The sequence below is a fragment of the Phallusia mammillata genome, chromosome 1 (genome assembly GCF_965637545.1).
Source record: "Phallusia mammillata chromosome 1, kaPhaMamm4.hap1.1, whole genome shotgun sequence".
NCBI classification, from domain to species: Eukaryota; Metazoa; Chordata; class Ascidiacea; order Phlebobranchia; family Ascidiidae; genus Phallusia; species Phallusia mammillata.
Window position 1 is genome coordinate 4681756 of NC_137252.1, and position 19141 is coordinate 4700896.

Consider the following 19141-nt stretch of genomic DNA (forward strand, 5'->3'; position numbering starts at 1 on the left):
ACAATGAAATGTAAAAAAGAAAAAATTCTTGCTTCTGATGAGTAGAATATTAGACTGTTTCATAAAAAAAACAGGGAAAAAGTATAAATCCTTCAAATAACAGATAAACATCGAGAATGACAAAATTATATTGTAAACCAATATTTTTCATATTGCACTGACGACGCAAATTGTGAAAAGTGGCAAGTTTGAAATGTGTAGGTTTACAGCGGAATAAAAAAAGTGAATTGATACATTAAAAAACAAATAATAGACTCAATTTTGTTTCATTATTACGTTGCGAAATTCCTGCAATTTTGAAATGGAGGCAATAGTTTTTTTTCGAATCATATGAAAGCAATATTTTTGAAGAATTTTGCAAAAATCAAACGTGAGCAACAGTGAATGATACAGTTTACCTTCAAAATAAAACTACAACTGATGTAAATAAGCATGAAAATCTTCAAAACAATAGTCTACATTTGTTTACGGTTACTCTGAAATTTTAAAGTAAAATTTATTTCCAAAGTTTCTTACACACTCACATGGCATGCGTGAGTTTAAAAGTATCTGTGCTTTAGGACAAAGTTTTATAGAAAGACACAACACAAACACGACAGTGGCATCAGCAAATTTAACATAAGCAAACGTTGCTACTTTCAGTAACCAAAAAAGTTTAGATATCATTAATTTATATCAATAAATAATTACAGAAAATTATTATGTCAATGAATGTATTTTGCATTTCCCGGATATTTCTAAATAAGAAATGCTTTCTTTGAGGTCACAAACCGACGAAAAGTTGCTCATTTGTTGACAAACTTTTAAAGACACATAAAAGACATATATGAGAATAATAACAGTTTTGATAAAAATAAAACCAACTATGCAAACGAGTACATAGCAAAAACTAAAATAAATTAAAAATAAATCAGCCCATTTCCTGATGAACTCCGATGCCATCAAGCGGATCACACAAGTTCCCACGATGGGTCGTCAGGTGATGAATCACGTGACTGTCTACCGCTCGAAACTGTGTCATTTTCCAGCTCGAAGTCGTCGCACATCGCTTCCACCATCGGAGGGCGGTAGAGGTGTGTCACGTGAGCGCGAAGTTGGTGATGCGTGTCGAGTGCCAGCAGTTCGTCGTAAGGTGTCGCTGTAAGCAACATAATTGCGTCGTAAACAATTTCAACAGAAATCCAAGTGTATTGGACGCTAAGAAACTCCTGACTTATAAAGTTAGGTGGGTTGACCTTTAGTAATGTACAGTGTTGATTGTCTTATGACTGAATCGCTGCAAATAACTTTTACGATTTTTCGTTACTTGTTTAATTACAGTACCAAAACATCTTTTAGCGATTCGCGACCTTGTTGAGGGGTTCACGACCTTGTTAAGGGGTTCACGACCTTGTTAAGGGGTTCACGACCTTGTTTAGGGGTGCCCGACCGGGGGTAGTGACAAAGAGTATTTGACTGTAAATATGTACGTTAAAATGTATGTACTGGCAGCCGTATATTAATTTAAACTCGTTTTCAAGATGTTTGACAGGACTGTATAGGTTTAAATAAAAATATAGTTTTATATGTTACAGGTCAGCTTGACCGAATTGCACAGTTGCTTGACGTTTTATTTCGAAATGGGTACATTGGCGCCCGATATTGAAAAAATCCATATTGTTAGGTTGGAAATCGCCATAAGGTTAGAAAAAGTTCAACACCTTTTACAAAAAAATGTGTATTTAGTGCAGCTCGATGCCAGTAGAACCACAGCTTTACTTTATTAAATATGCAACCCGGTATACGAAACTTTATTGATTAACTGTAAACAGTTTTTACCCCACTAGGTTAGTTTGTCAGGAATAGAATTATTTCTGTGCTTTCATTTCAGCGCGTTTGCTTACCAGTGAAGCGTTCAAAATGTCCTGGTGCTTTTTTCCAGTAATCTCCCACACTGTCGTTACGCGTCATCCCGTATCTCCTTAGCAACGAGCCGTCGTGACGTAATGCCCACACCGAGTGGTTGCTGATGGAAAGTTGTTTGGCTGTACAACCTGGAACACGGAATCAGTACGTGTGAATGTAAGATTGTAAGCAAATTTGCAAAATACAAAAAGTAAAAGTAATTTGATTAAAAAAGTAAAAGTATAAGTTCAAGATTCTAGGGCAAAGATTTAAATCATCTTGTGCATAAAATCTTCCTTTTTGGAGGAAACATATTTGAAATGATAAGGTAGAATTATTTTCACAGGCATTGTGATCACTAGAAAAATAACAAGTTGCACCACAGGGAACTTATTTGCACTTAGTTTCTGCAACATTTTTTTTTAAATTAGTTTGTTCAGGAAAAACATGATTGTAAATTTTACTTTTACAGTCGATTAATGAGACCAATATACTTAACAGCATCTGGTTAAGGAAATTAAAAAAAAGAAAAAAAAGGTTAAAGTAGCTTACAAAGTAGAGTAGTACTTAGTAGCGTAGTATTGTGAAACCATTCTTACCTTCGACCAACTTCCATCCCTCACCAACAAGCATATCCACCGTCACACCGATTCGAGCGTAAATGTTTCCGTAATTATCCAAAGCCCACACGTTCAAGTCGGATGGGCCGCATGCGATCTGTGGATATAAAGGTTTGGTTGTAAAAACTAAACTTGTATAGAGTCCTGAATGAAAAGTTAAGGTACTTTAGGCTAAAGAATTCTAGTTAAATTGAAGAAACAAACCTTATTTTTCTATACGCCTAAATAATGTTTCAATGCATCCAGGGATGTGCCAAAACTGCAAATGTTTTGTTTGGTCGAGCACCGATCATCTCACTTTAATGCTCGGTGCTCGGCCGAGCACGCTCGGTGCATTATGACGTCACAAAAAAATCCCCTTTCTACGTTTTAGCTCTACAAGGCCTCTTACGTCACCGGCGGTGTTTTATTAAGCTGTGCCTGTCAATAAAATACGCGTTTTTCCACCATCTAGTCCATTTGAAAAATCATTCGTTTTTGTTCATAGACACCGTTTAGAACACTAGTTACGTATGTTAGCAGGGCATGAATATGCAAATTTAACGCTCGGGTCAGTTTGTGCAACTGCTCGGCCGAGCACCGAGCATTAAAAACAGCGATGCTCGGTACCGAGTACTCGGGTTCTGGCTCGGCTCGGCCCATCCCTAAATGCATCTAAACAGTAGTTTGTTTTGGTCCAAATACTTGTTTTACGATTATCACTTGGTCAACTTATTAAGTCTATATGGCAGGAATGTAGGCAAAGCTCGGCCATTTACAAACCGAGTATAAGTCTAAAATGGTTCAGCGTTTTGTAAGGTACCTGAAGGTATATAGGCCCGGAAGGTAATAAGGCCCACTACTCATATTTTTTGATATACAAGTAAAAATGTTTCCGTTTCGATATAATTTTTAGATTTATACGAACTTACAATGATTTGAAAAGTTTTGGACCTATAAGTTCAGTGTATTATTTGCTACCACCAATCCAAATTCAAAAGTGTTTGTTTGCAACTTTTTATTATTTTTAAAAAAATTTGGTTACAAAAATGGAAAGGTTTTGTTTTTTCGAAATGAAATCCTGTTAAGATATATCAGAAAGGGGTCATTTTAGCTTAATTTGAGCATCATCCAATCTGAAAAAAAGAATTACCTCAAATAAATTTTATTATAGTTTTGTTTGTCAGTCATTGCTGGCAATAAGGCCCAACAAATTTTCGTCTTTTTCTATAGTGTTTTTTATGGCAGAGGCGACTGGTATGCAAAAAATTGCTTTTTTTCTTTATTAGGAATGAGAGTTTTAACAATAAGTTTTTGTTTAAGTTTTTGGAATCTGATCTTTCTTTTGGTGTTATTGGTGATCTACTGTCAAGTGGTTGTTTATTCGTTGTTGTTAGTACCTTTAGATTAACAGTTATATGTCTTAAAGTTAATAACGATGCTTGGTTGAACTTGATTTGGACCGAAGCAAAGCATAAAATAGTCTGATTGGTTTCTTGACCTTTTAAGAAAGCATAAAAATGTTGGGCCTAATTAACAGCATAGGTATTTAATAAGGCCCCAGTTTTTAATTTTTTTAAACTGCCATATTACAAAAACAAAACTTGCAAACGCCCTTAAAGTCTGATGGATGATTACAATTGACCGCTACAACCATCATGCCAAATTTGGCCTGAAACTCTTAAATGGTTTGTCAGTTATGCCCAATAGTTTTTTAAGGGGCCTTGTTAGCTGCAGGTACCTTATAAGACGAAATCAGTGTTAAAAGATATACTAAAGATACATATTACTAAAGACAAAATATGAGTACATCTAAAACAAAACGGTGTACAAATTTAGACATTTAAATCTATCTGTTTTGAAAAAACATTTTTGAAAAAAAATTTTTTTTTTATCTTTTAGTTGAAACGTCACAATTCACCTGTTCCAATTTAAGTTCCGCTCCATTGAACTTTGGTGAATCGATTTTCAGCCACGCTGGTGTCATGATCACGTGACTTTCGCTGTGTGACGCCCCCAAGCGGACGTAAGCGTTGCCGATGTCATCGAGCGCCCAAACACTCTGCGAACCACAGCTCACGTGCACCATCTTGCGGTCGCCTTAAATTTATATTTAAGTGATTAAATTATTATTTGGAGATTTGAATTATTTTTGCAGGTAATAAGCTTAAATTATCGTTTTAAAATTAAACTCTTATTCCATTACAGTTACGTTGGTTGAAATATGTATTTGTTTACAAAATAATTTTGATTGGAATGAGATTAAATAACTCGTAGTCAAACCTAAATAAACATGAATTCAGTTTCAAAGCTACTGTAAAGTAGAGGAAAATATTTTTTAAGTCGGCAAATTTCATTTATTGCAATTTGACCTTTCTCTTCTAAACATGTTAAAATTATTTAAAATTCAGTTCCACTTATTTCAATGCAAAAAAATAAACGCTTCTAAAACTCATTTCATTCATACGAAAAGTACAGCTTTAGTGTTCTAGAATATTCTGGTTCACGTTTGGCTTTGTCTTACCTAACTGTGCGCTGACGTCAAGTCGGTTCCAAGCGATTCCTATCGGATTCGAACCGGATACTCCGGATCTTACATAGATTTCTCCCGACGACAAAATCATCCACAATGCTTCACGCGAGGCGGAGAAACACGTCACTTCTGATGACGTAACAGTTGGTGGTTCGAGAGATATTGCGCGCTGTGGATGAGTGCTGTGTTGTGAGATAAATCGGATGACCTCTCCGTTGCCACGTGCTAGCCATACGACACCTAGTGGAAAAAGTAGACAGGTTTTTAATCACCATGTTACAAAATCGGAACTATGTTGAAAAAACAAAAAAAATATAATTAACAAACATATTGCAGTAAATAAATTATATTTTTAGTTTAAAGTGAGCTTTAGTTATGTCAAGCTTGTAGACGTTAAACAATAAGTAAAAAAAGAAAAAAGTTTCAAAACGGTATAGGCAGCAAAAACGTATAGGCCGGAATAATTTTGAGACAAACTTCAAATATAGCGACTGAACAAAATTGCTGCCAAAATGGCGAGGTCAGGATTTAAATGTCGATGAAAAAAAACAGACATAATTTAGTAACTTTACCCTCCCATCCTCCGTCAGGTGAAAAAATCGAAGAAGATGTGATGTGGCTCCATCTAGTGGAAGGTGAAATGCCGGTAATCTTGGGAACTTCCCAAGCATTTCCTGTCAACAAAAATGTAATGTTATTCATCACTGAATACTGTTACGAAATGTTCCCCATAATATTCTCAATAGTCATGCCATACACGTAAGCTTCCTTAGTACAGGGGTCCGCAAATAGTGGGTCTTTGGGTCGCGAGACCTTCCAGTCTGGGTCGCGAATAACTTTTACATTGTTACGTATATGTGACTATATAACTGTTACATACAGTCTATGTAACAATGTAATAAATTAAGCGCACCTGTGCAAGCTTGCGGTTCTCGTTTGTTAGAATAAATACGTTCGTTTACCTACTGTTTTATGTGAAAATATCAACTGACAATAGCATAATACTAATCTTAATATTGACATTTAGTTGTTTGGTATTTTCCACAAACCTACATGCCAACAAGATGTTCGGGTCGCGAGAATTTAGAGCAATTTTTTTAGGGTCGCGTCAAAAAGTATTTGCGGCCTTAGTAAACTGAGAGCAGAATTACATATGCATGCTGTGGCCGCACATCAGTTAATGAGCAACATAAAATTTTTGATGCACTGAGAATATATGCGAGTAGTGGGTATTTGCAACAGCTTGTAGATTGTTGCTGTACTACTCTGCACACATTTTGGAATAGAGCAAACCACGCGCATGCTTAAAGCAACACTTCCAACTACAACGTACACGTACCTGTTACTGGTCCTTTTGCGACATGAATTTTATTGTTAACCGATGCAAACCACACAGCACCCATGCTTACACCGACACAACGAGCGTTCGATGTCCCATAAACCCATTCACTCATCTGTATAAAAAACATAGAAGTTTTGGTTAATGTGTTACGCTAAATCAGACCTGGGCATTTTACGGCCCGAGGGCCACATCCGGCCCATTGGCTTTCCCTGTCTGGCCCGCGTGAGATTTATGTAACTTAAAACATCAATCCAATATAGGTCTATTTATGCTATGCATGAAATACGGCAATTTCGCTGTTATTTTAAAAAAGCCATTTGTTATATATATGATTACGTAGTGATGCACGTGCGTAGGCGAACAACGTGTGATGCTGGTTAAAAGCGTCATAAAACACAAGTTGTTCAACCCATTGTTACGCGATAAAGCCTATAGTACTCTTTTGTGTCAAAATAATACAGCGGAGATGGGAAAAACACATAAATCTGATTTTACAAACTAGAAAGATCAACCTAATTGAATAAAAACTTTGGGTTTTAACATTTCAGCGTAATATTGCAAGCTAAATTGCTATTTTTCATGTCAATTTGCCCGCTTATTTTTTATGCAAACTATAAATATTTGCATTACAACGCTCAAATGTAGAATAAAGTTTAACCAAATTATGGTTGGTAAGTCAGGTTTCTTATGTGGCCCCTTAAAAATTAATTGCCCACCCCTGCGCTAAATAGATCCTCTCACCATTCGCATTGTTTGTTGCGCCACTGAATCTTTTGGTTTCTGCAGATATTCGTTTAAATACATCTGATGGAAACAAAACAGATTTGAATTAGATTTGAATTTGCTATGCTAGCAGGTAAGGCTTTATATAACGTGCTGTAACAGAATCCCAGCGACAAATAAAAACTTGAAAGTCACAAAAAAGAGTAAACCTAAAAATACTAAAACAGCTGCAAAATTCAGAAATCGAAAAGAACGTTTCTAAAAAGGTGTAGTATCATTAGCAGCACCGGGGTAGTATGATATCTAGATGCTAAACAATACAAAAGAATTAAAAACTAGAATAGTGGTTTTCCTATATATTGCCGGGTTATATATACTACATCATATTTAATGATGTATCACATATTCCATTTACTATATTCATAATGGATATATATTTGGCACCTACATTTCATTGGGTCCCTATCTTTTTCCTGGCACTTTATAACCTAATTGTTTCTGCAAGCATAATCTAATGGGTCCCCACACATATGCATATGCGATTTGGTAACAGTAAAAATAGGACACAATCACTGTTAGATATTTACCAATTTACTATACACATCATTTGATCTACACACATGATTGTTTTTGCAAGCAAAAACGAATGGGTCCCCACACGCGCGTTTGTGCGGATTTATGGTAAACAAACATCCTGGTTATTTTTAGATTCTTAAGGACAAGCTTAACCAACTTTAGCCTTAACCCAAAAGGTTTTGTCCGTATTGTTTTTGCATCATTATTGTCATATAATTACAAAAAAACAGTAAATAGGAACAGGAAAAATACTTTTAATTTATTCTCATGCTTTGACCTTGATATTGTCGTTCAAGGTCAGTTTTTAAACACAATTTTCCAAAACTTAAAATGTGCTTGACAACTTAATAAAACGACATAGCATAGCTGCGCAAAAACAGCTGATTTCTAATCACCGACACGACTGCCTCATAAAACGTCGGTCCGGACGTCAAGCTGAGCACTCCCGCTGCATTCACCCGCCTTAATCGTAAACAAGTGAATTACTCCCTTGAGAGTTGAGACTTCTATCTGACTGAGAAAATGGTCACGTAACGACTGCGTTCATGCGTGAAGCAGAGGCATTTTTTTCTATGCGCGACTATGGTCAATCACTCCCATTGCGTCAGCTGTGCACTGAGCGACAGGCAAATACGGTCATGACGTCATACGCATCGCCTGTCCCTGCCGTGACCCCGCAGCGTTAACGTTTACAGCGCAATATCACTAACACCGTATCATCTTAATTCCAACCAATGAGAAAATGGTCAAGTGACGACTGCGTTCATGCGTGAAGCAGAGGCATTTTTTCCATGTGCCACTATCGTTAATCACTCCCATTGCGTCAGCTGTGCACTGAGCGAGCACAAATATGACAGAAGACAGCATGTAAAACCATATATTTACTATTGCTGAGCCGATTGCACTGAAATTTTTACCAGCCAACAAGGAGCACCCTATCCACAGCTGTTAAAAATTTCAGCAGTTTAAGTCTTGTATTTCTGGCCTCCATAACATGTGAACAAACAAACAAATATTTGGGGGTAAAGGGGTGAAAATGGATATATACAACTTCAAGTTACAAAATAGTTTAAAATACGCTGCAATGTACCAATCAAAACGTATGTAACTCCAGAAACATCTGCTTTAGCAAGTATAGCCGTTTTAAAAATTTCACGTTTTGGGGGGCTGTGGGTGAACCAAGAGGTCAAACGGGGTCAAAATTCACATGGACCATCTTTTGACCAATATCTATAATAAGTGTAAATTTGAAAAAGTTTGAACCATTCTTTCTTGACCAAAACGTGGGAACAAAGCTGCGTTAAAAAATTCACGTTTTGGGGGGCTGTGGGTGAACTGAGGGATCAAATGGGGTCAAAATTCACATGGACCATCTTTAGACCAATATCTATAATGTGTGTAAATATGAAAAAGTTTGAACCATTCTTTCTTGATCAAAACGTGGGAACAAATCCGCGTTAGAAAGAAAAAAAGAAAAAAGAAAAAAAAATATAGACAAAAACAATATGTGTCCCCTTCAGGGAAGGGGACCCATAATAAAAACTGGGATCTGAACTAAAAAAAATGAGCTTAATTATTTCCAGAGCAAAATGTTAAGACGGCCGGGCATTTCAAATTAGGGCCTGACTTTAAACTGGGCCTTTTTTCTGCTGCACATACACCAACTTTCAGGACTTATTTTTGATTTTGGGCCATGTTACGGGCTGGTACATCTATAGACTCGGACCCAAAGGTGTCAGGACCTCTAACAACTCCGATCCGGGGATTTGAAGACTTCAACCAGTTACATGTCTTTCTACCTGCCACCATTGTTTCCCACAAGGGTTGCCTGCGGACAAACTGGATCTGAACCAAACTTCTCCGACATCGTTAACAGTCCACACCGTGCTTTGTGAATCGCTTGCAATCAGCTTCAACGTGTGCCCAACTCCGTCAGTTGAAACTGGAGGGTTTACTAAAATCAGTTTAGTTGATCAGTGAGCCGCCGAAAACAAGGTACAAATTGGAAGAAAAAATATGGACGTAAACAATATGTGTCCTCTTCAAGGGAAGGGACCCAAAATTCTTATAAGTGTTGCCTTAACGCATTTTTACCTTTTCACCTATAAAAAAATTACGAAGCACTTTTTGCTTATCATTTTTATATCATTTTGTGTCGAGCATTTATATTTTACAATCGTCTGTAGGAAGTTTACCTTTAGTCCATGGAGATATTGAGTCAACATCCGCCAATGGTTTGCAGAAAGTCGTTCCATCATGCAGCAACACCCATGCAACATCCGTTGTTAGTACAACTTGACTGACCTGAAATTGACACCAAAAGTAAGTACATTCATGTAAATGTATACTGAGAAAAATCCCTGTTTTTGAACAAATAAACCTATTGCAAGTTCACAACCTACTGCCGTGACTCCTTTGTTGATGTTTGACTTTTGAAACTAGTCTAAATGTAATGATGGTCCATGAAGAAACAGAATTATTTTATCACATACTACAAATAAATGTACGTCCGGATGCAAGTCTTTTAATTTATGCCCATTGGACCTGGATAAATAAGAACAAATAATGTGACGGCGAAACAGTTGCTCCTACTTTATTTCCCTGGACACCGGCAGATAAATGTCCAAAAGGTGCAAGAGTTTGATACTTTTCTAGTCTTGCCATACTTTGATGGAGCAAATATAATTAATACAGTATTTTTAGGGATTCAGAAAAACAAGTGTCCTTTTTCTTGCCCTCACAAAAAGATGTAATTCCCTACGCCATCGTAAACTGATACTTATCGACAAAACCTTAGTCATCCTCACCTTAACATCTTTAACGATCCGTCCCTCCCTCACAACACGCACAGGGACAGTCGCCCCACCCTGCATACAACACTGCGATCTGGACAAGCCAACTTGTCGTGTAATTTTCCCGTAGCTGTCCACTAGCCACGCCTCCGACACACCCACTGTGACGTCAGATGCCCCGCTTGAGACAAGCTTCCAGTTCAATGCAACCTCACATTTACTGGCTGGAGGAATTTTAATTGGCCACTGGGTGGCGTAAACGTTGCCACTTTGCGTCACGATCCAAGCAAAATCACCTGTGAAATAGATTGAGTAGGAAAACAAAGATACACTCTATTGCAGGGCTACTCAAATGGCGGCCCGCGGTCCAAATCCGGCCCTTTGGGGCGTTGGATTTGGACCCCGACGGTCTTTGGATTGCGGCCACATACGCTATATTGTGTGTTAATTTCTTGATCGTTGCTATGTAGCGACAGTTAACTCGAGTCCGCATATCGATTCTCGGAGTACTGCTATGAGCATGAAGTATTTCCAAACTCCAATAAATTATTAACGAAACGGCGATTGTTTCCGCACAATTGTATCTATAACGCAATAACTGAATTTTAAATTACTACCTTAGGGCTTAGGAAGTAATCCTGCAAAACTAGATAAACTGTATTTTGTATGTCGTCGTGCCAAAACTTAATTTATGGTCAGTGCCCAATTCAAGCTTTTGTTTTGCTGACAGAAACATTTGGCTTGAAGAAATGTGTTAATATTGTACCACTATTTTCCTCATTACCTACAACCAAAGTTGACTAAGACATGTTGCATTATTTACAGATGTGTCTGGACCTTTGGTATTTTTACCTTTTCTATCTGGACCTTTCACAAAACTAATTGAGTAGCCCTGCTCTATTGGTTTGTTTCATTTTTTAATCATCTGTTGGCGGGCAACGCCGTAACGGGTTATGCTCACAATGAGTGCTCTTTCGAGCTGCTTTTTATGTTTATTTTTTGATTGGGGGTATTTTAATTTAGTTTCACCCATTCGGTTGGAGCAATGTCACTTCAGTTTTCTTGCTTAGGGGAGAACAAATGACCGAGACAGGGTTTGAAACCACAACCTTGCAAACACAAAGGCAGTTGCGCTTACCACTCTTCCGCCCTGACGAAGGCTAAGTTTCTGTACTACTCATTAATAGTGCTGTTACCGATATTACAATGGTCTACAAGCAAAGCAACGATAAAACCCTTTTCCAGCCCTCTCAAATAGAAATAAAAGTACAGTACTAAAAAGGTTTACGGGGTAGCTGTAACGCGTTTAGCAATTATCCACCAACTGTGCCCTTCACTGTTTTGCACTCCTTAACGTTTCAACGTTGCGCAGCTTTTTCTAGCTTGGTGATTGTTTTAGTGATGTTGTGTCGCTATGTGTTCTTCCACCAAGCGAAATAAATCAACTTAAACTTAAGTACAGGACCCATGTGCATTAAAGTCTTAATTTACCTGACGGAGACACAGAGATTCGAAATGCACGCTTGGATAATTTTCTCCACATTATGTTGTGTACGTCACGGTCCATCGATGATTCTTCCACAACATAAACTCGGTTTCGAAATGTTGTGTGGCATATAAAGTTTCCAGATGCTGCAAAAACGTTTAATTTTATCAACAAATTTATAAAGCAAGAGAAATTAATTCAAACATTTATAAAAGTCACAACAAAATCCCACTAAAACTGGCCAGGTACTTTTGTGGTAAGTGTATAACTACTTGTTTTTTCTTCTTCTTTGAATTGAACTAAACAGTAAAGTGCTCCTGGTATGACCATTTTGACGTTTTACATTACCTACCTGAAATAGAAGAAACTGTGTACCCCGGTGGGTTCAAAACTTCCCACACATCTGCCACCTTGTGTGGAACAAAAACTGAGGTCAGATATTTTGCATGTTGTTTGGCAAGCTGAAAAAGAGCCAATTCCACATTTTTAAATGTAATATAGCTGTATTTATTAGTTCATGTTTTTCAAATCTTACAGCAAAGTATTCTGAATCTCTTGTGTTGATTTCAGCATCATCTGTTGGTTGAATAATTTGAGTTTCTGCCCCATCAGAATCACCCTGAAAATAACTGACATGTTTAACTATAAACTAATAAACATGGTATCAATTAACAACTAAAAATCAACTCAAACATAGTTGTTTTATTCAGGCGCTACAAACCAACAACAAAAACAGCTACAAAAAAGTAAATCTGTATTTGTGATAATAAAAACACTTATTCTTGGTCAACATTTGGTATTAGCTTTTCTCTACAACTTTCCATTAAAATACATTTAGTTGAAGAATATCAGTTTTGTTTTGTTTTTATTCAACATCACATACATTGCAACATACCTCTTCATCTGTTTCATTTTCACTTTCAAAGTCACAGTTTGCTGGATCAATGTCATAAATATCAGGGGTCTCTGGCTCTTCATGTGCATTCTGTGTGAAAGCTTGTCTTTCTTGAAGATCAAGACTTAGAGAGGCTTCCTTTTTGTGTGACATATCAGATGCGGTTTGTTTGTCAAAACATGGGGTTTCCAATTTTGTTTGAGCTTCATCAGAGGTTTCAAAATTACCATTTTCACTTGCTTTATTATGAGATGTTTCAGAGATATCATTGTCACTTGCTTTATTAGGATTGGTTTCAAAGATATCATTGCCACTTGCATGAAGACTTATAGGAGTTTTGAAAGGGTTTGGACTAGGTAAAGGAGATTGTTCGTCTTCTCGAAAGACATCAGGGAATGTATCGTTGTGGCAACGCTGAGGTATGTTTGAATGCAGATCATCTTCTGCATCTTCATTCGCTGTCTGTTGCACTTCAGACAAATGATCATGTGTAATTGTTGGGGAATCTTTGCTACCACAAGGAACTATTTCTTTGCTGCCAGAGGTTTCAAGGGTGTGTGGTATGTCATTTAATGGAATTGATATAGTTTCTGGAGAATGTTTTGAGTGAGACTGGTCTTCACTGGGTTTTGTAGTATGATCTTTGTGGCTTGGCTCACAGGTTTCAACTGGTAACTCTTTGGCTCCTAGAAGTTCTGCTACCTGCTCTTCATGTCTCTGTCTTGCTTCGTCGTCATGGTGAAGGAAAAATTCATCTAAAGATTCACAAGATCTCTGAAAAACAACAATTAAAAATCAAAATTGCCTCCAACTAAAAGATTCAAAAAACTCAAAAACATAAATCAAAAGCTAAAAAATGTATGTACAATGTAAGTTAAATAATGTTTTTCAACAAAATTACCAGTTTGTAAAACATGAGTTTTGAGAATGGTTTTGTTAACGTTCACTTTCTAATAACTAATTAAAATGTCTATCTTTGTGGTTACTTATAATACAAATCAAGAATATGGAATTAGTATTAAATTAAATTGACAATTGGAATATTCTAATCCAATTGATGGAACTATGACTTAACAAGACAATGGTTATCTTATCCATTTGCCATGACAGGATACCACACTTTTCTGATACAGATTAAACTTATTAATCCAATAATTCAAACCTGATGAGAATGTAGATCACTTGTTGACAAGCTACTGCTGCTGCTGCTGCTGCTGCTTGTCTTGTTTGTGTCTGTGAAAGTAAAAATAGAGCATAAAAAACAATGGCACAAAGGCATACAGACTTATGTTCAGAATTTCCATGCATTGAAATAGAAAACGACCAGCAATACCTTTGCTTTTTTTCCTTTTGGGTTTTGACTTTGGACGAAACACAATTTCTTGGGGGTTTTCTTCAGCAGCGATCAAACTAATTTCATCAAAGCGACGAATTTTCTGTTCTGTTTCTGGACTTGGTGCAAGCTGGGGTAATTTTATTTCACCCTTCATACAAAAAGTAATCTTGTATTGCTGTAGTCGTGAAATCTTGGGTCACAATCACTTGATTTAATTAGTTTTTGAAACAAAACCAATATATATTTCTCTTAGACAGTGGTTAAGAATCCTTTTAAAAAAACGCAAAAAATTACCTAAATGTTTTAAACATAAGGTTTGTTTCATAAATTTTATGAGAAAAAAGCCATTAGTATTAGCATTTCAATAATACTGCAACAAAGCTATACAATTTTGGGATAAAAAACGCACAATAAAAAACTATAGCAAAGCCAGGTGTGCTCCATATTGTAAACCCTATGCCTACCTGTGAATGTAGTGAATCCTGGCATTCCAACTCATCAATGCAATTTAACATTTCCTTCAACAATTCTCTGACGACTAAATATTCGTGAAAATTATTTTGTTCCATATCTCCATCAGTTTCAGTCTTATCTCCGCTGTTCATATGTGCGATATTGTCAGATTCTTCTTTATTTGGTGACAATGGGCTTTGTTTCAGTTCAATGTCACTTTCTTGTTTGGGGTTAGAAAACATAAAGTTTTCAGCAATTTCCACAACTGCCATTGATGAGACTTTTTGCTTCAATTCTTTTGCCTAAACAAACAAAGCTTTTGTTGCAATATAAAGAGTTAAAGTGTAAGGAAGGGCAACAAAACTGTGATGAATATTGCGTTTTCTAGTTTTGTAGTAAATTTTTGTCGGAATAAGTGGAGACAAAAAATTTTACCATCGACTTCATGTGAACACTACACACAAATTAGTTAAAAATTAAAAATAACTAATGTCGCCTCACAAATCACTGATGATAGCATCAGCATTTGCCAAAATGTTTGAATTACAACTTTTTATGTCTTTTCTTCATTAAACTCATGTGTGTTTAATTACAAAATCACTTAAAATATTATGCTAACATGAATATATTCATACTGGGATCAGCCCTGAAGCGCCGATGCAGACCTGCAATCACGGCATATTTATCGATAATTCACAGTATGCCAAGGCTATGCCTTTAATAGGCTTGGCATACTGTGAATCACTTAAAATATGAAGTAGTTTCACCCATTTCCAACTCAATATGCAAAGAGGCTGTAACATATACCTTGCTAGTTAAACTTTCTGTGCTGACACTAATGTTGCTCATTTTGGATTGCAAAGCTCCAACCAGTGGGGTAAAATTCTTCTTAAATCCAAAGAAAGAATTTTTTACTCCCTTCAAAAGAAATAAAGTAATTTTTTAAACAATGAAAAAAGCTTAATCTTGAGGCAAATGTACTTTAAAATTGCTTGTTGTGTCTTTTTCTTGTCGAATGTAACTTCCACCTGTAAAAAGCTCATGTCAAAAAATGTTTAAATAAAAACACATCGAACCATAAAACCACTAACAATACATATTTTATGAAACAGTCTACAGTTTTTAGTTGTGTATTCTTCTGTTTAATGAGTAACACATCACATTTACTAACCTTTACTGTCAGGCAGATCAGATAGTCGGTGAAGGATTCGTTTTTTGCATAAAATTAAAATCTCATTTTTAGTCACAGCCACATCCATCAACCCACTTAAATTATGCATCACACCAGACACTGTGTTGCTACGTAGATCGATGATGTACAATGAGTTCTCTATAACACATAAATGAAGCATTAAAAATCACTTAGTCCACTGAAGCAATTATTGCCTAAAACTGTTTTCATTTGTTGACATTGATTACTAAAATAGGTTAAATTTTGCTTAATGCCTACTATAATTTAACCAAGCTTCTTTGGCACTTCACAGTGATATTTAAGTTTGATATTGAGTATGCAATAAAAAGTAAATTTGTGAAAAACCAGATGCTATCAGTTAATATCAAAAAACTTGGTAGCATGAAATGTTTAAACTTCCCTTCTGTGGGCAAAAACCTATAATAACCAATGACCATGTAAGTTTTTATATTTACTGAAAGCTTAGCAAATTGACATTGTGATTTAGGAGACTTAGGTTTCATATAAATTTTGAATTATATTCTTAAAGATATAATCACACCCATATGTCCATCATGTTATCCAGTTTCAGCAATAAATTAGTCTAATCCAACAATTATACACCAGTAAAAAAAATAAAATAATGCACTAACCATGATATGAAACAAGGTAAACATCTTGATACAAAAGAACACGACCAAATTCCAAACAGCCTACATTTTCTGTGTCAATTGTGTCAGCATTGGACAGCTTAATAACATGGCCAGAATTAAGAATCATTTCTTTAAGCTTTAGAGTGGACAAAACAGTTCCATCAATTCCAGCAAGCCAAACTCGGAGACTTGGCCGAGCCGAGTAGATTTTCAAATCCACTTCACTCAGAGTGTTTTCATTAAAGCAAGCACCATACTCACCACTGTACAAAAATATATGTTATTTATTTACAGAACATAAGCTGAAGCTAAGTTTTATGGATTGTTTGGAAAAAATAAAGTGACATTACTACACCAAAAGGCGAATAGCCGCATATTGTTGCTTTGTGTAAATTAAATCTGATTGATGGTACTTTTATGTCAAACTAGTCTGTTTTAAGGCAAGTTTAATTAGACAGTCTTAAAAGACACAACAAAGATTTGTTTATTTTGCAAATAAAACACATTTATTCTTCTTTGTAATGATAAAACCAAATGGAATTCAAAATTTAGGCATTTTCACCTTCTTGTTGGTTTCTTTCCAATGTCATAGGATTTATCACTTGAATGTACAATAACCTTCTCAGTTGTAGCAACAAGCAGAGATTTGTGTTTGTATTGCATCTGAACAATCCGACTTCCTTCTGAATATGCTTTTGTAGCGTTGCAAGTGTTCTGAAAACAAAAACCTTTCGTAAAAAAAGTTGAAAGAAAAAATGTCTCTGCATTTTCTCAACATTCCAAATAACTTGCAGCTAATTTTTCATGAAGTTTATTGCAAAAAGACTTGTAACATACATTGATATTGTTAACCCTAATAATGAGGCACTGTTCAAAACACAACAAATCAGTTTAGAATATATATGTGACATATGTACATTAAATTCTAACATAACCTAAATCAAGAAAACAAGCTTTTTTTGTAAATTATATGCTACAAATCACACAAAATCTAGATGCATTTCTAGTACATTTAATATCTGACTATATATTTTGACAGCTCACTGTGGGTCATTAAGAACAAAAACGATGTTACTATGACAGAACACAAGTGTAAATCTTGGTTCACAAAGACTTACCAGGTCAAAGTTAACGCTGGAGCAAAAAATTTCCCCATTTGCATCACCAGAAAATAACTTCATCCCATTCAGACTCCATGCCAAGGAACAAACTTCAGAGGAATGAAGTTTTCCCAAACTGAATTTCTTTACCTATCAGGAATATTTAAGAATAAAGTCAAAATAATTTTAATGCTGGGTCCAACTTGAAAGAGTGTATTTCTGCTTATTAGGGCATATTACTTCATGTGATAATACAACACAGAAACAATTTCACAGGCCAAAATAATACGCTGTGCAGCTACAAATAATTGGTTTTCAATAAGAATACATTAATAATAATAAATTTTGCACATATTTCAATAGCCAGATATAAAATGAGGATTTTAGTTTTGCTTAATGCCTACAAAAACCTATCCTTTTTCATGTAAACCTTTTACTTATTCAGCTGAAGACTCAAATACTTACCTGCTTTGTCGTGCCAGTTGTAGTGGTAGAAAATATTATGATGACAACTCTCCCTTCACTTGTTCCGAGAGCAATTTGATAATCTAGCCCTACAAGTATCTTGGCTGATGTCACAATGTCATAATTGCTCTGTAGAAAAATAAAACAAATTCAAAGACTGCTGTCAATTTTAAATGAGTTAGAAACCAGCTTTTAAAGGTAATCAAAATCTCTACATTTATTAGGTCCTGAGCAATTCCAAAACAAAGTGACACAGTGAATTCATGAACAGCTTGTGCAAATGTACATTTTTTACTGGCAAAGTTTTATTTATCAAGCATATGTAGAGATTAAAACTGCTTTTGAAACAAGTAAAGTGACTAATTATGGCAAAAGCATTTTTTTAAATATACTTCACAGTGTGTGTTAAATAAACAATGTTTTATTGCAATTTTTCCAAATTTGCACGTCTCAAATGTACGGTTTCACTTACTTTTCACCTAATAGTTTGTACAATTGACAGAATGTATCAAAAACAAAAAGTACCAAAAACACTACACAACACTTACATTTGTAACAATCTTGATGACAGAACCTGCTTCACGATTGTGTAGAAAAGCACAACCTGCATTTGTACCAAATACAATGTGACTTTCAGTTGCATCAAAACTCGTTACTTCAAGTTGACTGCTTTTCAGTCCGTGATAAAACTTTTCTGGGATATTTTTAAAGACGTCGTGGGCAAGAGGGTATTCTTGCACGAACGTGTTCTCACTCATGCTGGCTTTGTGCCTGAGTAATATTTTTCAATAAGAAACCTAGTCCCATCTGCAAGTTTGCAAAAATTGTTGTTTGAGGAAGACGTTTGGAAAAAACAAAAGCAGAACCGAAGCGTCATATGACTGACAGGGGATTCCCCACGATAGTACCAAGATGATTTCGGCAACAGAGCGTGAAGCAAAACTTTAGAATATTTTTTTGTAATTATTGTTTTGTTGTTTAGAGGTTTTTTTTTCAAGTTAAATCGTGCTTATCAATGCGTACTACTTTTGCGTTAGAAATAATTTGTAAATGCAAGGGTAAATGTTGGGGTTAAAATTTTGAATTCTTAAAATACTTTTATCATCCGTGTGTCTGTGAAAGTGAAGATAAAA

At 35.8% G+C, this 19141-nt stretch overlaps 1 protein-coding gene across 1 annotated transcript; it reads right to left on the reverse strand.

Annotated features, from left to right (window-relative positions):
• Positions 1-110: 110 nt before the first annotated feature.
• LOC145213336 (tectonin beta-propeller repeat-containing protein 2-like) lies at positions 111-19039 on the reverse strand. Its single transcript, XM_080081571.1, has 26 exons — positions 18557-19039; positions 18009-18137; positions 17562-17693; positions 17006-17157; positions 16444-16706; positions 15791-15949; positions 15601-15647; positions 15427-15537; positions 14631-14921; positions 14164-14314; positions 13993-14063; positions 12831-13604; positions 12471-12554; positions 12288-12396; positions 11941-12081; positions 10465-10745; positions 9853-9961; positions 9457-9611; positions 7100-7162; positions 6356-6470; positions 5589-5690; positions 5008-5256; positions 4405-4583; positions 2484-2601; positions 1884-2033; positions 111-1138 (listed from the first exon to the last, which is right to left on the reverse strand). Exons 1-26 carry the CDS (start codon positions 18764-18766, stop codon positions 951-953), a joined length of 4533 nt encoding a protein of 1510 aa, XP_079937697.1. The 5' UTR covers positions 18767-19039; the 3' UTR covers positions 111-950.
• Positions 19040-19141: the final 102 nt, after the last annotated feature.

Coding starts and splice junctions, on each gene's coding strand:
- LOC145213336 (XM_080081571.1), bottom strand. CDS start 18,766: ATGAGTGAGAACACGTTCGTGCAAGAATACCCTCTTGCCCACGACGTC. Junction 5,691..6,355: donor CGCAAAAGGACCAGTAACAG/GTACGTGTACGT, acceptor TTTTGTTGACAG/GAAATGCTTGGGAAGTTCCC. Junction 4,584..5,007: donor TGACGTCAGCGCACAGTTAG/GTAAGACAAAGC, acceptor TATAAATTTAAG/GCGACCGCAAGATGGTGCAC.